The sequence below is a fragment of the Pangasianodon hypophthalmus genome, chromosome 11 (assembly GCF_027358585.1).
Source record: "Pangasianodon hypophthalmus isolate fPanHyp1 chromosome 11, fPanHyp1.pri, whole genome shotgun sequence".
Classification (NCBI taxonomy): domain Eukaryota; kingdom Metazoa; phylum Chordata; class Actinopteri; order Siluriformes; family Pangasiidae; genus Pangasianodon; species Pangasianodon hypophthalmus.
In genome coordinates, this window is record NC_069720.1 from 8,386,310 (window position 1) to 8,404,985 (window position 18,676).

The 18,676-nt window shown below is 39.0% G+C and overlaps 2 protein-coding genes across 7 annotated transcripts in view; both read right to left on the bottom strand.

Annotated features, from left to right (window-relative positions):
* The window catches only part of fes (FES proto-oncogene, tyrosine kinase), a 37,035-nt gene extending 30,864 nt beyond the window's left edge, over window positions 1–6,171 (bottom strand). Inside the window, exons 1-2 of one of the 3 annotated variants that reach the window (XM_026930584.3) lie at window positions 5,909–6,171; window positions 869–1,115 (exon numbers count right to left, since the gene is read on the bottom strand). In XM_026930584.3, the coding sequence (XP_026786385.3) occupies window positions 869–1,093 (225 nt within the window). In that variant the 5' untranslated portion in view covers window positions 1,094–1,115; window positions 5,909–6,171. Of the gene's footprint in view, window positions 1–868; window positions 1,116–5,828 lie in introns of all 3 variants that reach the window. The other 2 variants (XM_026930585.3, XM_026930586.3) reach the window with 2 other exon arrangements.
* Window positions 6,172–9,616: 3,445 nt separating this feature from the next.
* Window positions 9,617–18,676, bottom strand: part of furina (furin (paired basic amino acid cleaving enzyme) a) — an 81,452-nt gene continuing 72,392 nt past the window's right edge. For all 4 annotated transcript variants that reach the window (XM_053238164.1, XM_026930322.3, XM_053238162.1 and 1 more), the window contains 4 exons: window positions 17,443–17,622; window positions 17,147–17,271; window positions 15,688–15,816; window positions 9,617–13,676 (listed from right to left, as the gene is read on the bottom strand). In XM_053238164.1, coding sequence (XP_053094139.1) covers window positions 13,048–13,676; window positions 15,688–15,816; window positions 17,147–17,271; window positions 17,443–17,622 — 1,063 coding nt within the window. In that variant the 3' untranslated portion in view covers window positions 9,617–13,047. The remainder of the gene's footprint in view (window positions 13,677–15,687; window positions 15,817–17,146; window positions 17,272–17,442; window positions 17,623–18,676) is intronic.

The following is an 18,676-nucleotide window of genomic DNA, read 5'->3' on the forward strand; positions in this document are numbered from 1 at the left end:
AGCCTATAAGACCTAATTAAGTTAATTCTTTTGATGGAAAGTAAGATCATAAATGTCTGTTTTTTAATGACAGAAACCCAGACATGCACTTAAAGTGTGAGATTACATCTTCGATGAATAAAAATTATATATATGTATATGTGTATATATATACACACATACATATACACACACACACACACACACACATATATATATATATATATATATATATATATATATATATATATATATATATATATATATATATATATATATATATATATATATGATTATCCCCCAATCACACAACCTCCATCCCTTAAAGGTTCACTGGCATTACATGGTACACAATATTTCTGAGAAAGTGTGCACCAGATGAAATGTCACTTACACGATGGATACACTGGAGGTTTTAGGTATGTTTCGCTATGTCTATGTGTTAAAGGAAACTTTGAGTGCTTCTGACAGGAAATGTGCTAAACACCTGTCAAAGCTTTGTTTTCCCTGCCTGCTCCTCTCAGGCTGATGAAATAGACAGCAACAACAACAACAAAAAAAGCAGCAGAATCTCAGCAGTCACTACAACATCATGACGTAAATAATCAGTGTTGCTTTTGCATCCTTGGCTCAGAACACAGCTCAGGGCATTGGAGGCGTACTGAAGCACAGCGCTTCTTAATTGAGCAACCTTTCAATAACTTCCCAGAGACAGCAAAATTCAATCAGCTCACTCGTCTTTAGCAGAATATGGAATCTGAGATGGCAATTAGTGTAAACTGAGCCCGGGAATGGCAGCGCCGGTGTAGGTTTACCCTCAGCTCAGTAGCCCATTATACAAAAGATAATATGCTAGATTGAATGAAGTCCAGCAGGGACACATGCATACCTTATGGAGCTGGCTGATATAATCCAAGCCTCCTCCAGCCTGAGGGCCCTCCAGTTTCTCCACCATTGCCGCCATCTGATGCAGCTGAGCAGAGAACTCGCGATCGCTCTTGGCTCTCTGGGTCATCCACTTCTTCATCACCTCCATGAGCCGCAGCTCAGAGTCCTGCAGCCGCAGCAGAGCAGCATGACCCTGATGGCACCACAGTTCCTCCCCAAAACCCATCGTCCCACTGCACTACAACAGCCTAGAGGAAAACAGAGGCCTTTAAAGGGCAGCCCTGAGAATGTGAACACTGTGACAATGAACATTACATTTACATTTATGGCATTTGCCAGACGCCCTTATCCAGAGCGACTTACAATTATCTCATTTATACAACTGAGCAGTTGAGGGTTAAGGGCCTTCCTCAAGGGCCCAGCAGCGGCAGCAGTTTGTCCACACGACCTTCCGATCAGTAGTCCAACATCTTACCACTGAGCTACCATAATGATGGCAAGTTTTTGAATTCTTGATTCTCACTGGTCAGAAGATGTTGACTAATTCTTACTGTTTCTAGTTCCCTCTAGTTCCTTTATGTTTTCTGACGAGGGAGAGTCTTCCGGACAGAGGGGTTTTTGCTTTACAAGATTTTGGTAACATGACAAGCTGCTTTTTTTTTTTTGTCTTATTAACTTAAAGAAAGTGGAAAAAGAGAGGCTGGTGAGGGAACAGCTGTTTATAGCAGTTATAAATTAAGTGGTAAGAGGAGCTTATTTTGCAGACATTATACAGCGTTAAGCGTAACACTAAATGGTTGAAAAGTACATCATTTCTTTTTTCGATGAATAAAACTTCTTAGCATTGGCAAATTCTAAGAGGAATAAAACACTTTCAGACATGCTGTTGAGGGAAAATAATCAACTTTACAATGGTAGCAGTAACTCAGCTTCACCACCCTATTGCTTATTATTTTTCTATAACAGCATGCCCTGTGATGTTTTATTCTTCACATAAATAATTGTACTAATAGGCACCCATTAGTTTTCATTCATTCATATTCCTTTAAAGAACGCTATGTTCATTAATATTCTAAAACAGTGGAAAACACGAGCAGGTGTGTCCAAATTTTTGACTGGGAGTCTACTTGAATGGTTTTCATTGGCTAACTCCTGATTCAGGAAGAGTTACAGACCAAACGGCTTGAACTGTTATGCATACTTTTAAAGAACAAGCATATGGTTCCTCGAATTTTTTTTTTACCCACAGAACTTAGTAGCAGCTAGGGATGAACAAAACAGTTAGGGAATATACCATATTTTTGGTCAGGTTTTGCTACTGTTATAGGAATCATATTAGAAGTCATTATGAAAAGACAATCCCATTTATGTCTAACTGTGACAAATGTGAGCTACACTACATGACCGAAAGCATGTGGACACCTGGCCATCACACCCATATGTGCTTCTTCCCCAAACTTTTGTACTTTTTCTTCCCCAAGTTTTTGTATGCTGTAGCATTACAGTTTCTCTTTACTGGAACTAAGGAGTCCAAACATGTTCCAGCATGACAATGCCCCTGTGCACAAAGCGAGCTCCATGTAGACATGACTTGCCAAGGTTGGAGTGGAAGAACTCGAGTGGTCTGCTCAGAGCCCTGACCTCAACCCCACTGAACACCTTTGGGATGAACTTTGGTGCCCCAGGCCTCTTCGCCCAACATCAGTGCCTGACCTTACTAATGCTCTGTGGCTGAATGAGCACAAATCCCCACAGCAACGTTCCATCTAGTGGAAAGCCTTCCTAGAAGAGTGGAGGTTATTATAACAGCAAAGGGGGACTAAAATTAGCCATCGAGCTATTTGGACTGGCAGAAAGGGGTGTTTCCAAGTTGCATATTAGTGCATATTTATAAATCCTTTCAGTTTCATGAGGAACAAAACATATAAAAGTAATTATTCTACATTATGGTTGGGCCAAATACAAGTACATGCTTCAGTTTTTGTGCTGATGCAGCAATATTAGAATTGTCTATGGTACTTTACTTGAAAAAAAACCCACAATTTCGTAACGTTATTTTTCCTTTTCTAAAGTACAGCTATAAAATAAAGGAAATAAAGTTTCACTCCTCAGCTCAGCTTACTGTTTACGTGGAGTTTCCGTGCATGTTCTCCTCGTGTCTGGGGTTTCCTCGGGGTTCTCCAGTTTCCTCTCACCTCCCAAAAACATGTTAGTAGGTGGATTAGCTATTCTAAATGGCCCCTAGGTGTGAAAGAGTGTGTGCACACGGGTCCCTGAAATGGACTGGTGCCCCTTTCAGAGTGTATTCCCACCGCACACCCAGTGTTCATGGAATAGGTTTGGGATCCACCTGACCAGGATAAGGCTTGAATGATGAAGATGAATGAATTAACACCTGTAAAATTTTCCATCCTCTGAATAAACATAATTCCCAGCCCAATAAATAGGATAATTGTAGATATCTTAAGTGGAAACATTTACGGTTATATCACTAATCGGAAAAAAGGTGGTCAGTTTCGAGATTTTATTCTAGCTTTGAATAAATGCTAGGTACAGTGTTTTTTTTCTGCCCTGGTCACAGACTTTCACTCTGCAAATTTTAGCACTTAAAAAAACATTCTGCTGGAGTGTTAAAGAAGGTGGTTGACAAGCTGGTGGTTGTTAAGAATTTCACTTCCTTCAGTGTAGTTCTGGACAAACAAAAAACAAAAAAAAGGATGTTGCGAATAAACAGAACTTTCTTTATTACTGCATCAACTTGCTAATATCTATCAGTGTTAACCAGAGTTAGTACGCTACCAACTTTGCTCGCACATCTCACAAGACAGAAACCTGATGTCTTTCATTCATTCACCAGACAATAACACACACAAAATTCCATATTTCATCCTCACATACACCCATACAGTCCACAGTGTTGCTCAAAGTGCACAACACACCTGAACCAGATGTTTTTGTTCAGGTGTGCTAAGAGCTGGGAAAGAGCTACAACTTGAACCATCTGTGGCTTGGGATTGCAAAATAGTGATTACTACAAGGGCACAACCTTCATTCACAATAGTAAAGCAAAAACAATTATAAAATGAATGACACTCAGCAGTACATGGTTATATAAAAGGTGGCAGAGGATATTGCTGTTCATCTCCAAGTCACTTTTTGACTAAGTTGCAGGACTGTGTACAGCAAGTAAACATTTCATGAAATGTGCTAAAACTCACAACGCTAGGTTTGTCCCATACTCGAGCTACTATATTCTTCACATTACAGAAAGCCCTTAATCAAGTTGGCTCATCTGTGATCTTCTTTCTCCACCAGCCCACCTTTACCACTACGTCTCCATCAGAACATTACAGCTTCTCTAGAGTGACTCCACAGCTCTAATTATTCTCATCACTGTTAACAGCTCCAGCACTTGCCATCTTTATATCATACCTTAAAACACATCTGCTTTTCAGGCCTTCCAACTGTCCTCGAATTGTTGGCTGGTAACTTATACGGGGACACAAGTACTAATTTTGGGACCCCTGACACCAATACTACCCGTGTGTTCTATACATTCTTTATCCTTATAATTCAATAACCTTATAATTCAAAAGAACTGAAACACTCCCACACTGCAGTTAGAATTATTTATAAGCCTAGTAACTTTGGTAAGAGTGGGTTATCATTTCCACCACTCTAAGAAAATGTAAATGTATGTAAGTAAGTAAGTAAGTAAGTAAATAAGTAAATAAATAAATTTTTGGATTCTCTGGCCATCCTTTATGGACCCTTGGAGGTCCCTGGACACCACTTTGAGAACCATGGCTATAAAACAGCAGTCTTCGATCTTATCCGCAAAGGGCCAACGTAACTGCAGGCTTCCATTCCAGCAAAATAGGAGGCACACTGAATAGTTGCCTGGAGACCAAGATGAACTGATTAAACAAGTGGAACAAGGTGGTTCCTGCTTGGTGGGAATAAAAACCTACTGCAGTACAACATACCGGCTTTTTGAAGATAGGATTGAACACCACTGTCATACAGGATTTGATGAGACATTTGAAAACAGGACGTGAAACAAAATACACTATACAACCAAGTATCATATTTTTTCAGTGCCTTGCATAAATATTCACCACTTTGAACTTTTCCATATTTTGTAGTGTGCATGATGGTGGTAGCATCATGTTAAGAGTTAGCCTTGCCTTCCTGGTTGCTTCTCTGACTAAGACCCTCTTTGTTTCAATAGCTCCTTGGTCTTCATGATTCTGTTCGTTTAGGTATGTCCTCTAGTAAGTTCTAGGGCCTTCCAGGAACAGGTGTGTTAACACACAATTAAACTCCACTCAGCTAATTATATCATTTCTGATAGCGACTGGTTGCACCAGATAAAACGTCGGGGTTTTACAGCACCTGGGATGAACCACAACATTTACATTTTTTTAAATTTGGAAATAATTTGTCAAACTACATTGATTTTTCCCCTACTAAGTTCAATTCCAGGTTTTAACACAAAAAACCTCTGAGAAATTCAAGGGGGTGAATACTAATACAAGGCACTGTATTCCAGTATCTACAGTATCACATAAACAATCTTGTCTCGACAGTGTTATTTTGTTAAAGAATCTGGTAAAATACTAATGAATATTTATTTCAGCCATCAGTAGTGTCTCAGAACAATGCAGGAATACAGTTTCTGTTTTTTCTTGCTATGTTTGTTCATTGTCTGTTCTCGTGACGTCACGCCTATGTCAGACTATTTTGTTCTTTCCGTATCACAGAAGCCTGTTGCAAAAACCTAATTTATTAGTGTTAATAGTATCAATCTTTTACATAACAGCATGTAAGTAGGACAACAGGATGTTGAGTAAAGTTTACACACTGAGTTTCGGTTGAAGGCAGCTCTGGTCACCTGCACTTGTTTATTCCTCACTCTAGCTCTCTTTCAGCTCTCTTTCAGCCTGTGCTGTGGCACTGACCTGCGCTCGTGCTCTAACCTCTAACACCGGACACTGGCACGGACATCGACAGGGATAGTGTCAGTGACGCTCAGTCTCACCTCCTCGGAGTCTTGTCTCAGGACGTGTGAAGGGCGTGAAGGTCCATTTAATCACGACAACATGGACGAAACAAAAGCCTGAGGACAGAACAAAAAAAAAACAGAACAAAACAAAACAACAAAACAAAACAACGGAAAGACTCGTATTCCCCAGAACAGAACAGCAAGCCGTTCACTCACGCGAGCTGCTGCGCGTGCAATCGGAATAAGCTGTACTAAAGAGAACCACTGTGTCCTCGCGCACCAAAGCGCGGCCGCATCCTAAAACAGCCCCCTATTGGACAGAGAGCGCGCTACGTAGGGCGGAGCCGCCTATTGTTTCAGATCCTAAGGAGAACATGTAGATAGGGAGTAGGGAGCTGTTCGGGATTCGGCCCATCAGACAACGGAAATGTTACACTGAGTTCGTTGCAGTATTAATAATAGCCCCTGATACAGAGATAATCCAATTGTATTAGTTTATTCAAGCAGCGACACTTTCACTCATCTATCAGGTGTGATAATTATTGTTTAATAAACTTAAATTAGTATTAAAAGCTAACCTTTATGATCACCTTTGTAGGAGTTGTGGTGTGATTGTTTTGTGTAGGGGCGTTAACCATGTCTCTGTCTCTTCCCAGCTCTCTTCTTAGTCCAGGCTCCTTACACTTTTAAAAATAAAACATACTCCAAATCTACTTTTGCTCTTCTTTTCCTTTTATGTACCACCTGTGGTACATCTTTTGTTGGGTATCTTTTACCAGTGTAGTGTACCTTTAAGATACATCTGTTGTGATCCTTAAAGTGCACCTGAATTCAAATGAGGTGTTTCTGAGCTTCTTGTGTTATGACCACCAACACAATAGTATTGTAGTTAAAAAAAAAAAAAAAAAAAAAAGCTTGGGAGATATTCTCATTTTAATGTCATAGTCTGTCACTTCTGTGAAAATGATTAACATTCATTTTCCATGACACATCCTGTACTAGTCTTGAGGTCATCCAATTAAATGCTCTCTTGGATGTATATGTCCCGCCCCCAGCGTGCGTCTTGCTCTACAGTAGCAGCTTGTAGGCAGTAAACATGGCTTTTAGGTGTGTTTTGGTGGTATGTCTCCCTGCACACTATTGCCTTTTCTTGGCTGAGCAAACAAAATGATTGCTTTTTGTTTGTTCGTTTTGCAGAGGGTGGAATTAGTGCCAGCTGGCGGTTATGTGACAGGCACTTTTCAGAGGTGTGTTTTACCATCTTGGGGCTGTTTAGTGCCGGAATGTCTTGCCACTTCAGCCTGATCAAGAATGTGATTCTGTCTTTATACACTGTCAGGGGTTCTCCATAAGTAAGAGTAATTAATATTTAATAATTAATTTTCTTTATCACTGATGGGTCAGATGCCTCCGAGTGATGACCCTGCAGCTCTCTGTCATTATCTGCATTGCTGACAGTAGAGCTTGGCTCAAACATAAAGCATCTCATCAGCTAGGATATTGTCCTTGTTAAAGTGGTGAGAAATCCTCCACAGCTGGAAAAAAGGCTCTTATTTAGATTTGGTGGAACTTCAGTCTGACTTCCTAATTCAAAAAAAGATACATCAACATACAGAATCAAATGACGTTTTCATTCCAAGTCATTTCTTTCCAATTATGTACCTCAAACCAATTTTAAAAGTATACTATATTCACATTTTCAGGTCAAAGATACATACTTAAGGTACAAAAGATGTACCTCCACAGAGACAAGGAAAAGTACAGTTTGGTATCTTTGTTTCTGAGTGTAGTGTCCTTAAAATTATATCACGATACTTGAATACTTTTCCATGATATGCATCACGACGTCCAAGATTGCTAACTTGTTCAATCGGGTCCAGCTGGATTTATAACAAACATAACATCTGTCATCATCTATAAACAGTAATTACATTTATATTTACATTTCAACATTTGGCAGTTTCTGACCATGACTTACAAGAGGGGCAGAATCCACAAGAGTAGAGGACCACAGATAAACACAAGAGAAGGACTAAGTGCTAAGAAGCTACTCTGGAGTATATACTAGGGTTGTGCAATATGACAATTTAACATCGAGAAAGATGATAACTATGTCACAATACACTTTTCCAAGGTATTGCACCTATCTTTATGTTTTTATATATTTTTTATTGTTTAATTAAAAAAAAAAAAAAAATAGCAGTTAAGTCTCTGATTGGAAGTAAGAGTGTAAACGTATGGTGTGTAAAACTGAGTTTTGGAACCTACTTCCAAACGAAAAGACAACATTTACATTCATAAGGAAATGATTTAATAGTTGACGACACCACTGAATCTGTTACAATACAATTAGATTCATTAGGCAATGATTTGATATTTGAAGATGCCAATGAATTGATTTAAATCGATGCATTGACCGAAATTATCTTATTGTTACACTCCTAAATGGAAGCAACCTATTTGATGTTAAAATTTTGTACTGAATTTTTAAAACTGTAAAATGGTTTATTTATTTATACAGAATTTATTTATTTAAATTTTTTTTTAAATATGAAAAAACAAGGACAAAATAAATCGGGTCTAATAATTTTGTTTCTAACTGATTTTTTTTTAGAACTTTATTTTGGGGTTGAACAGCGAGAACAGAAACTTCAGGCTTAGAGCAAACCAACTGTTGGTTTTCTTTTTTGAACCGCTAGTACAATATTCTCTAAAGAAAATGACACATTGATATGTGTTTTCTCATGTAGCAAATCTCAGACCAGAACTCAACAAGAACAGGCGCAAAAAAAAAAAAAAAAAAAAAAAAAAGGAAAAACAGACTTAAAATCCGAGGCATCATCTCTTTGGAAGGTTTCAAACGTTACAGCACATTTGAAAGGCTCTGCCACATCTGCTACGTAAAGCACACTGCACAACTGTCTAAAAGTGGCTGGTGTTTCACACTTCATTTTTGGTGGTTCTATTACTCTGGGTATTAATAGAATGTGACACCTCTATTGTAAACACACTAATTGCACTAAAAAATACACAGCTTGAGAAACAGCTCAAGTGCTTATGTACTGCAGCTATGCACCCACCATCATCTTTTATAGTGCTGTACAAGAATGACTCATTGCTTACACAGGCAAGTTAGACCACTTCATGTGCAGTCAAATGAAAACGTGTGGAGGTCTTTGAGGAGGAAGAAAACAAGACTCATTAACATTGTCTTTACAGTTGCGAGTGACCTTGCCAGTTATATAGATGTATGTAAAACATTCAAGCAAATACAGAAACTAAATTATTGTTGAGTCACTCATCCAGGATAATAATCTTATGATCTTATTACAATAAAAGAATTGAGGTTACATACTGAGGTTTAAATATACAACAGTGGCAACATTTTGTTTTTTGTTTTTTTTAAACACACCTCTTACTAAGAACACTGAGCGCTGTTTCCTGTGCAACAATAAGTACGCCTTCAACACCATTGTCACTGCTCACCATCTAAACCTCTACAGGATGCAACTGTCTTTATATAGAAGTACAAATGTAATGGATAGTTTTATCTCATTTGGCTGTCTTGCGCTTGCAGCTAAGTGAAGTCAAAATAAATTAAATAAAAGAATTAAAATTAATTAAATAAAAATAACGTAAGTCATAAGAAATCTAGGCCACAGCAAAGCAAAGGAGAGTCTGGCTTTTGGAAAATATAAATGTGAAAAGTCTGACCAAACAGTGGTAAGTAAAGAGGCAACTTCATAACTTTGCATAGATCTTTATTTTTCATAAATCTATAATTCATATATTGACATCAATTAAATAAAAAGGAGAAAAAAAATTTAAAAGGCAAAAATCTTTAAATTACATGAATATGACAATGCACAAAAATAGGTCTATTTTATATTAATGTAGTTGTTCTGTCTCAGATATATACTAAAGTCTTTCAACAACAGGACTTACTGACAATTCAAGCTGGGCACAGAAGAAGTGCATGGTGGTAAACAGGTTCAGTGTGTGTGGGTGTGTGTGAGAGAGAGACAGAGAGAGACAGAGAGAGAGAGAGAGAGAGAGAGAGAGAGAGAGAGACACTACTGAATCTGATATACCTTGCAAAACATGGCAAAAATCACATCCATCTTAAAATCTAGAATGAAAATTATCCCTATCTATCAAGCGAGTCCATCCTGCAGTTTTACTCGCCTGTGTAGCATGCACATGTTTCACGTTCCTGTCTTTGGTCACGCCTTCCACAAAGCCCAATAATCCTGCAGGACTCTGTAGGTGCTTAATGCTTGTGTTTTAATAAGACGACCTTCATAAGAATACGTCATGCTGCTAGTTTGACGTCGGACCTTCTCATTATTTGAGCAACACAGCCGAAGACGTTACGTCCAGCTGAGTTCACCATTTCAACACTTACTAGGATAATAATAGAGAAAATGAACATGGAGGCACAACTCAAACTACTTCACACTAGCAAGCGACAAGTTGCTGATGTCACTGTATCTTGTGGAGTGCAGTGACTGCCACCATTACTGCTTGTAGTTCTGATAACAAATGATCTTAGCCAAAACACACACAGACAACTGTGCAATTCATATACACCATGTATACCATGTGAAATTTATCTTAAAAGTATTTAAATGTTCAATGCTATCATTATTGCTTTTGTGCAACAAAATTGGAACCAAATGCAGATACAAAATTAAGACGAGAGTAGGAAAACCTGATTAATTTACTGGGATTCCACCATTTTATAACCCAATGACATAAATGAAGGCATGTCACCATGCTGCACTTATCATGAAATGGCTCTTTAAAGGAAATGAGGTCCCCTGTTGTTTTGTTACTTGCTAGTGTGAATGTAGAATGAGGTCCATCAAATCTTTAATCTCAGAGGGCTTAAAATTAAAATTAACATTATTAAGAATGGCAAAAAAAAACCAACTCCATCTTTGATTCAGTTCTTCACTAAATTCCATGAAGTAATTAATCAAATTCTAGTCACTTAAATATGTCATGAAGTAATTCTATAGAGATAGATCTATATGCATGTAAATTTCCATTTTTTCCTTAACATTAAAAATTTTGAATTAAAATTAGTGTTCCTTAGATGCATACTGGTCCTTCTTAGTGCACTCTGTGATGTTGTGATTCCTATAAATTAATGCACTGTGTATATTTGTTAAATTAAGCTGGACAGAACAGACTAATGCAAAGCAAAGGAAAAAAAGGGGAATTAAATATAAAAGAAAACAAAAGAAAATGTGAATATATACATATGTCATTTACAATAAACTTGGAAAAGGGAAATAAGGTGTACTCCTAACAGAGAGAAAAAAAATGTCAAAGAAAAACATTTTGGAGGTAATTAAAAGAAAGAACAAGTAAACAATATTAAAGTTTCAGTAAATTATAAATCTCCAAGGCAGGATTTAGTTAATGAAGATTTGAAAGTACTGAAGGTCATATTCCCTAAAAGAATACTTACTAAAAATAATAAAGATATTTAACTGAGTAGATAAGGACTTGGAGAAACATCCTATTGCTCTTAACAATAGCTCTATAATTAAAGTCAAACACACGTACAGTCAGAAGGGGAAACAAAAAAGAAAACTGACAGAAATTAATTACTAATGCTTTTGATGTGATGATCATTTAATATGCTAGAGTCTGAGTCTGAAGTGAAGGCTATTTAAAAAACAATGCAGCCCCATGAATTTGATACGGTACAATTGTCCACAGCACACTTGTGGAAGAAGCCGGATTTTAACTTATCCATACTGAAACACCACCAAGTCTTAAACAACACACCTTTAAAAAGCAATCCTGGAGGGGATTTTCTGTTGTTACTAGAAGACATTGGAAAAGACTGATGTTAAAAATGGTAAAAATGGCATCTGCTATTACTGCTACAATTACAGAATATGAAGACGAGTGTGGAATATCAAAGATCCATCCATGACCCAACAGTCTTCCACACACACAGGCAATCTCTACTTTTATTATTTGAGGGAAAAAAAAAAAAAAAAAAGTTTAAAACCCAGCTCACAACATCTCTATAAAACCATAAGATAATATAACCGAATTAGGCCAAACCATTACTGGGTTTGAGTAACTACATCATTCAAGACAAACTGAAATAACCTGATGCTCGATTTAATTATTTCTCCAACCAGATTAATCTAGAATAATCTACTCCGATTCCCTGCCTCACACAATAGCTGCATTGAAGTGTTCACTTGAGCCCTTGTAGTTTCATTCGCAAAAAGTCACTCTCTTACTGCCAAAATAGAACTTACCATGTCCACATATAATATAAAGACAAATGAAACTAACATTGGAAGGAAGTTAAACTGCCTTATCACTTCTCAGGGTTTGTCAGCGCAATCCTGAGAAGCCCTGCTAGAGTTTCTCCCAAGGCCTCAAATGGAGTTCATCTCAGAGCAGTGCTGCAAAACTAACTCCAGGGAGTCAGAAAGAGAGCATGAGGTTACAGCAGTGTAAACTGCCTTCAAGAGAAAGAAAGAAAAACAATGAACTCAGCATTTGAAATTCTCTGTAGGAGAATTATTCTTGGGGTCTGCATTGTGAATCTGTGTATGCACTGAAAATGAAAACATGCTAGCCTCAATAACTCCCAAGAGAACATGAAAAAAATATGCACTGTCTTTTAAAAAGGCCCCCAGCATAAGAATAAGATTCACAATGATTCCTTTCACACTAAACGAATCATCTGTGATTAAGAATCAGACTAGTTGGTCAGCCTGGACACTTCTGGTACACACAATAATAGGATTTCTTCCTTAGAGCTCATTCAGCAACATGTGGTGGGACTGGAAAGAAGAGGAAGAGACTAAATGACAATCATTGTGTTTATTGTGTTTTTGGACAGTCCTGCTGGCAAGCCTGGGACAATCAATTTTTTTTGTGTCATCTTCCAGCCAATCAGCCATGGAGGCTTTCCTTTAGAGGCACTGAGGCCAGGTGAGCACGAAAAGGTGTGTTCAGTGAGGCCCTGACATTACAAGCTCACCACTATGGGGGAAAAAAAGAAATAATAAATAAACAGCTGGATCAAACCCAAAGAAAAAGAGGGGAGACAAGCCTGTGAAAGACCATATTTTCAAAAAGAAAAAGAAAGAAAATAGTTGAGGAGAGGAAAGATAGCAAAAGTGTGTGGGAAAGGGTTAAAGAGCACTTTGTGTTTTGATGAAGGCAGTTCTCTCATTGTGGATGTCAAACTCGTCATTCTCGGACTCTGAGTTGCCCCCGTCTTCGTTCCACACGCTTGGGATACCCTTGTAGGAAATGACGCCACTGCGTGCCATGCCCAGGCCGAAGCTGGCACGCATTACGGAGCCCACGCTGGCTTCAGAACTGCACACTTTAGTGAGGCTATACGAGCGGAACTGGAGCAGGCCAAACACCACTACAAAGGTGGCTGCGATAAAGGCACAGCAGAGCACTGCCACAGTGGCGGGTAGACTGGACGAGATCTCTAGATTCAGAATACTAGAAGAGGCGCTGCCACGAGATGGGAACAACCCAGCATCGGGTGATTCACGCTGAATCTGGTTCTGGTGCTGGCAGGTGCCAGTGAGTGTGTCCAGGTGGCTATGAGGTGGGCATGAGAGGCAGTCTTTTGGCCCTGTGCCACTGCAGGTAAGGCAGAGCTCATGGCAGGGCATGCAGGCCGGATGCAGGACAGGAGCCACCTCATTCTGGGACCAAAGCTCAGAGTTGGAGACTGACGTGAAGCCTGCAGGACACACACGTACACAACCCTGCTGGTACATGTAGAACCCGGGGTTGCACTCTGCATACAAAGAGAAAAGAAGTCAGTTATAACTGCACAGAGATGGAAAGCTTGATATGGTGAAGAATACCATGTATAAAAAATTTCCATCAAATATGCTGAACACTAACAGTAGAGAAATAGTAATTTGGTACATAGAATTTGGTAGACACTGACACTGTATTTAAATGAGAATCACTTAGATCTCATACTAAAAATACCCTGTCTACTAAATAGCAGGGCCAGATGAGTGCTAAAGGAGCTGCCCGTGTATTGCAGCTAAACACAGTCTGGCAGGTTAATTAGAAAATATGACCTAGAAACCAAGGCCCCTTTAGGATCTTTATCCATGCGAATAGCACATTTTCCCGATGCCTAAAATGAGTAATTTGTGTTTAACCTCTGTGGCATGCCATAAACCCACCTTAAAAGTTTTTTAGTTAGTAGAAAAACAGCGAGTTAATCAGGAAGCACAGGCACTTTTTATTCCCAGTCTCCAATTCAGGAAACAATAAATACAATTGGAACAAATGCAATTTGAAAATTTCATGCTTAGTACCTGTTGCAACTCTTAGTATCGCTAACAGCTCTAGACATTTGGAGAGGATGTCAGACCAGCAAAGGAGACACATCTGCCACTAGGCAGGCAAATAAGCTCAGTTACAGCTATTATCCCTGTGCTCTGTTTGTTGAAAACAGCAAAAATGTGGACTGTCTCTGAGCTTTAAAAACCACTGAGCTGCCAGATTAAAAGGCAGATATCAGGGGTTATTAATATATTTTGCCTACTCTGTAAAAGACAGACACTTAAGAGGAATAGAAAGTGTAAAGCACCAGAGACTCTCACAAAGGTTTAGCCACAGAGCACCTGCAACCAGTGCAGCATTATAAACCACTTAAAGGTGTAATAGCCACTTTTATTTCTTACTTTTAAAAATTATTTTGAGAATACGTAAAATTTGATAACATTATTGTGTGTTTATTTGGCTGAGAAAGCCCATTTGGAAAACAGAGTGCGGGTGCAGAGTGCTTGGCTGGACAGCAGTCTTTTTAGGACACCTCCCAGGCTGCTTCACTCACCCCCATCTCAGAAGGAAAATGTGGCAAAATCCATGCTGTGCTTCCAAAAACAAATGACAAAAAACGTAGCAAAACGAGAATAAACACTGATATATTTTATGAAGGCAACGGTTTGGATGACCCACCTTCCTATAAATTTACATAATGCTAACTATGCTAAACAGCCGACAATGGCAGTGACTGTTAGAAGAAAAACTCATGGGAGTTCATTACAGAGAAAAGCAGGACAGCAAAGGCAATCTTGGCTTGCCAATTAGCATGAGCCAATTTTCATATGTTTATAGTTTTGCAGCTAGGCTATCAAACAGCTGATGAGCTGAGTGAACAAAACCACAGGCCAGGCTAAAATAACACCATCACCCATCCAGTACACGGGAGACACACAAGTTTGATGCCCACAAGGCTAATATAGTGAACAAGAAAGGAAGATATGCACACACTTGCCCCCAAAAGCACCTACTTCTTATATAATGTCACACAGCTTTGCTGATGTTTAGTGAAGTAGAAACAAAAGAAAAATAGCATATATGTTGAAATGTAGCATAAAAATACAAATTATACTTTAAATTTTCATTTGTAAATGTAGACTATCCTAGCTATTTTTCAAAATCCTTTTGATATTTTCAAAATTTCAAATTATCATTATATAGGTTAAGGTGAAGCGAGTACATGAATATTTAGGCACGTGTTTACAAAAACATGTTGGTTGACTTTTTTTTTTTTTTTTCGTTACTTCAGCCTCATAGCTCCACTATAAAACTAGTGAATCAGATACCCAACATGGTGGCTGGCACTATTGTGTATAAATTAGATGTATTTTATCTGAATATGCATTCAAAAAGTACAAAATAATGCTTTTTAATTAAATAATAATGCTTAATAAGCTGTCAGCCCTGCACATACAGGTGCTGGGCTGCAGGGGGCACCCTCGCTTCAGCAGCGGAACCCTTACCTGTGCAAATCTGACTGAGGTCATAGGTTTTACAGCCATCTTCAGGGAGTTGGATGGAGTCTGGTGCGGACAAGCCAGCGGATGTGGACGCAGTGCCATAGAGAACCAGCGTGAACTGAGTCAGAGTGCCTGAGAGACAAGACATGAAAAAATGACCCAATCATACAGAAGAAAACCCTATCATCTGCTACTACACAATACCTTTTGCCCACTGTACTAATTCTTATAATAGGATTTTTCACAGTAAATAAGCTGAACAAGTTGTAAAACAGCTAAAGATTAATACGCAGTGTTGTGGTAGATTGTACTACAGAGGCTTTTAAAATGCTTATTTAAGAAAACAGACTGTTAATGTCAAGTTGATTTATTCCACCCACTTTAACTCGGCACAATTAAAATCGGTTAACGTAGACTGTTAGAAGTCAGCAGCTTGCTAAATCAGGCTAATACAATCAATGCAGCTAAATTATTCCCACTATAGCTGGGCTAGTCAAGTAAAACACACACCAGTTGAACAATGTAAGCCAGGGCTCAGCGAATATTTACGGTCTGCTGAATGATAGGCTGGATAGCCTGATAGCAGGGGACAGGGGAAGAAGGCGCCTCAAACTGTGATTTACTTTGCCATATTTAATTAATAAGATTTACAACAGGATACAGAGAAAGAAAACAAGTAAAGCCAACCACTCATAAAACAGACAACAAGATGTCGGGAATAAAGGGAGGAGGATGCAGGAAAAGCCACTCCTAATTTCCTGTGAAGTCTACAGCATTGGGAAGCTAATTTCTCAGAGCAAGATTAACTGCTGGCCTTAATTGCCCTAGCCTAGAGAGCACTTTCAGTGTAGAAACTTCCTTCAGACAGCTATCTAGTTGAAAAAGCTTTAATCGAATTAGATCAATAGGCATTAAAACTACAAGCCTAGTGAAAGATTTTCAAAGAACATGAGGGAACGCATAAGGTACAACAACAAATCACATCCTCCGTCAACAGAAAGCCCTGTTTGGAAGTGTCAATAAACGGATAGTCTGCTAACCAAGGATTTGTTAATTGTTGCTATAACAACACATGCCCAGCATTAAGTTTGACCATGACATAGCCTGTTCTCCTCTCCTCATTTATTAAAAAAAAAACAAAAAAACAAAAAAACACACACACAAAAAAAAAAAAAAACCAACAACTCTAGGATAGTCAACACCAAAAAAAGAAGCAATCATTTATTTTGACCTTGACAAAAAATGGGAAAACCTTGCCACAGTCCAACCCCTCTGTTGTTTATGCAAAAAACGTTCTGCTATATTCTTCTAGTTACAATTGCAAAGTTATGCAGAGAAGCAGCCCAATGGAAATCCAGGAGTGAGACTTCACGCTTCAGCTAAAACGTCTGCCCTGCTTTCTGCATGCATTAATACTGTACAAAATAAAGAACCTTGAGAGAGGATATTAATGTGGAGTTACCATAGTCACTGGTTGAGGCCACATTCTCAATTTCCAGAGTCCACTCGCCCCGAGGGTCTTCATCCCATGAGTGGGTGCTCATAAAGGCCCAGTCGTTGAAGCCTTCAGAGGAGTAGTCATGGGGTCTGAAGGACACAGAGAGAGAAAATGTTAAGTCTTTAATTAGCACGAGGGGGACATCCAGTGTACAACCCATACAACAGCGGGTCTGCCAAGAGGACTGGAGAAAAACATCATGCCCAAAAACCTTACACATTTGACATAAAAGGCAAGCAGAATAGTTCATGACCGCTGACCTGGGGGCGAGCAGAGTTGAACGGGTGCCCTGTGGGCTGATCAGGTAGATGGCCAGGTTTCCACGACGGTTGTAGGACAGTGTGAGCTGGGCTTGGACATGTTCCAGAGAGCTCACAAAATTGGGCTTGCCTGAGCACGCGTCTACACCCTTGGTGATCACCAGGTGGCTCCCAATGTTCCTGAAAAGAAAAGCACAATCTCTTACATGAGTGCATTCTGTAACAGTTTCTCTCAAAACAGAGGTGAACTGCTGGATGCTGAAAGTCGTCTTGTCCTTTCCCTAATTTCACTTAGCCATCCAAATAAAACGAACACAATGTTGTCTGCTAATTGTACAAAGCTGTGCCATAATCCACTTTCAATTAGACTATAATCAGTGATGTGATTCAAACAGAAATTAAGACAAAGCCCCCCCATCCCCTAAAAAACACACACACACACACACAGTGAGTGCGCCAAAGTCATAGCTACTTTTTTTTTTTTTGTTTCTGCACTTGTATTTACAGATTCTGTGCTTTTAGCAGCTGCACATTTGATCTTTCCATTGCTGGCCTCCCAAGAGGGTGAGACATTAAAATGCATTAACGCATTGTTTTTCAAAATTCATGCATATAATCTTGAAAAACAGTACATCATTACTGCTTCCATGGAAGAGCTTAGCTAAACACTTTTCTGTTGTTGTTGTTTTTGTTACAAGTGCATAGGAGTTCAGTATTTATGTTACTTGCATCATGTAGCCTACAATAATCTATATTCTCTTCAAGGTACGTAAAGTGCTTTCACTTTTGGAACACCAAATGACAAAGCTGATAAGCCATCTAAGTGTAACCATAAATCACTCCAGTTATCAGCAGAAAATCTAAACTGTGCCTCATCGGACCACCAAATGATATTTTCCAGAGCCTTGACACAAGGCCAAGTGTTTTCCCATATCCACCACACCCATTGCTGCAGAACAAAAAAACCCCACAAGAATCAGGACCGGGCCACTGTGGCCTGGACAATAACATGATATAGCACAAGGACGTCACATGTACGTGAAAGCCTAGAGCAAGAGACACCACACTAAACTTTAAGACCATGATAATCTGTCTCTGCTAGAGAGCTTGTCTGTGCCACTGTAAGCCAGGTACCAGGATCTCTATACTCCACGGCAAATCCTGTAAGGAGCTCAGAACAGTACGGTCCTATTCATGAAAGCAGGGCCAGGGCTTAACATAAAGCTACTGACCC